The sequence below is a fragment of the Chrysemys picta genome, chromosome 12, assembly GCF_011386835.1.
Source record: "Chrysemys picta bellii isolate R12L10 chromosome 12, ASM1138683v2, whole genome shotgun sequence".
Classification (NCBI taxonomy): domain Eukaryota; kingdom Metazoa; phylum Chordata; order Testudines; family Emydidae; genus Chrysemys; species Chrysemys picta.
The window spans coordinates 20,547,700-20,549,447 of NC_088802.1; the positions used below are offsets into that span (position 1 = coordinate 20,547,700).

The 1,748-nt window shown below is 45.3% G+C and overlaps 1 protein-coding gene across 1 annotated transcript; it reads left to right on the forward strand.

Annotated features, from left to right (window-relative positions):
* The first annotated feature begins 467 nt into the window (after positions 1-467).
* Positions 468-1,388, forward strand: LOC135974612 (olfactory receptor 14A16-like). Its single transcript, XM_065563031.1, has one exon. It carries the CDS (start codon positions 468-470, stop codon positions 1,386-1,388), a length of 921 nt encoding a protein of 306 aa, XP_065419103.1.
* Positions 1,389-1,748: the final 360 nt, after the last annotated feature.

Genomic DNA, 1,748 nt, shown 5'->3' on the forward strand with positions numbered 1-1,748 from the left:
TGGCATGCAGTGAAATTATCCCCCATTCGCAGCATGTCCCTGACACCAGAATCTGGCCAGACAGACCCCCAATTCCGCTCGGAAAACTGAGGATAGTAACATTTATACACCGTTATCCAGAGTTCACCCACCTCTGGGTCATAGAGATATACAAATTTCTCAAAAGCAATTGTTTCAATTTCTCCACTTCATTACCCTGGTGTAAATTATGAGTAACCGCTGTGGAGTCCATTGAGCTGATTCTATTTTCTCTCACCCCAGTGTAAAACAGGAGTAACTCCATTGGAGTCAGTGGGGCTGTTTTCTCCATCTTCATTCCCATATTACACCAATCTTCACAAGCTAAGGATGTGACTCATGGAAATTCAGGTGGTTTTCACAAAAGGAGAGTTATTTTAATGATCTAATCCTGTCCCTTGCTCTTGTCCCTCTCTCTGCAACCATCACACGATGTCCTGAGAAAGAAAATGTCCAACCGAACCACTGTGACAGAGTTCCTTCTCCTCGGATTCTCTGATGTTCGTGAGCTGCAAATTTTGCACTTTGTGGTGTTTCTTGTGATTTACCTTGTAGCCCTGGTGGGGAATCTTCTTATCTTCATGGCCATAGCCTTTGACCACCACCTTCACACCCCCATGTACTTCTTCCTGATGAATCTGTCCATCATAGATCTTGGATCCATCTGTGTCACCGTTCCCAAATCCATGGCAAACTCCCTCATGAACACCAAGTCCATTTCCTATGCTGGATGTGTTGCCCAAGTCTTTTTCCTCTTCTTCTTGTTGGTAGCAGATTTTTCCCTTCTCACCATCATGGCGTACGACCGATATGTCGCCATCTGCCAACCACTGCACTATGACACCGTGATGAACAGCAAAACTTGTGTCCAAATGGCAGCTAGTGCCTGGATCAGTGGGATTCTCAACTCTGTATTACACACCGGGAACACGTTTGCATTGTCCTTCTGTGGAGGCAACATGGTGGATCAGTTCTTCTGTGAAATCCCCCAGCTTCTCAAGCTCTCCTGCTCTGACTCATATCTGAGTGAAGTTGGGGTTCTTGCATTCATTGCGTGTTTACTCTTAGGCTGCTTTGTTTTTATCATTGTGTCATATGTTCAGATCTTCAAATCAGTGCTCAGAATCCCCTCTGAGCAGGGCCGGCATAAAGCCTTCTCCACCTGCCTTCCTCACCTCACTATGGTCTCCTTGGTTGTTTGCACTGGGGCCATTGCCTACCTAAAACCCACCTCCAGCTCCCCATCTGCTCTGGATCTTGTGGTGGCAATTCTCTATTCCGTATTGCCACAAATCATGAATCCCATTATCTACAGCCTGAGGAACAAGGAGATGAAAGCTGCCCTGAGGAGACTGACTGGGTGTAGGTAATTCACCGAGCATTGATTTTTATGTCTTTATCTAATTAAAGTTTGCTCACATAGTACCTGTTCATTAATGTCAGTTATTTCCATGACCACACAGCTTGAACACAAACAGGTCTAATTCTGATCTCAGTTGCACCAATGCAAATCCAGATAAACTCTGTTGATGTCACTGCCGCTGCAGTGATTTTCACCAGGTGAAAATCTGGTCCAGGTGTGGAGTTAAATGGGTGTAAAGTGTGTGTGTGCGAGGAATCAGACTTTCATTCTGTGCCAAAACAATATCCGTTACACTGCTTGGCCACATGCACCCATTCCATGGCCACTGAAAACAATGATGGGAGTTGTCTTGCTTGTGTGCATAAAT

Coding starts and splice junctions, on each gene's coding strand:
- LOC135974612 (XM_065563031.1), top strand. CDS start 468: ATGTCCAACCGAACCACTGTGACAGAGTTCCTTCTCCTCGGATTCTCT.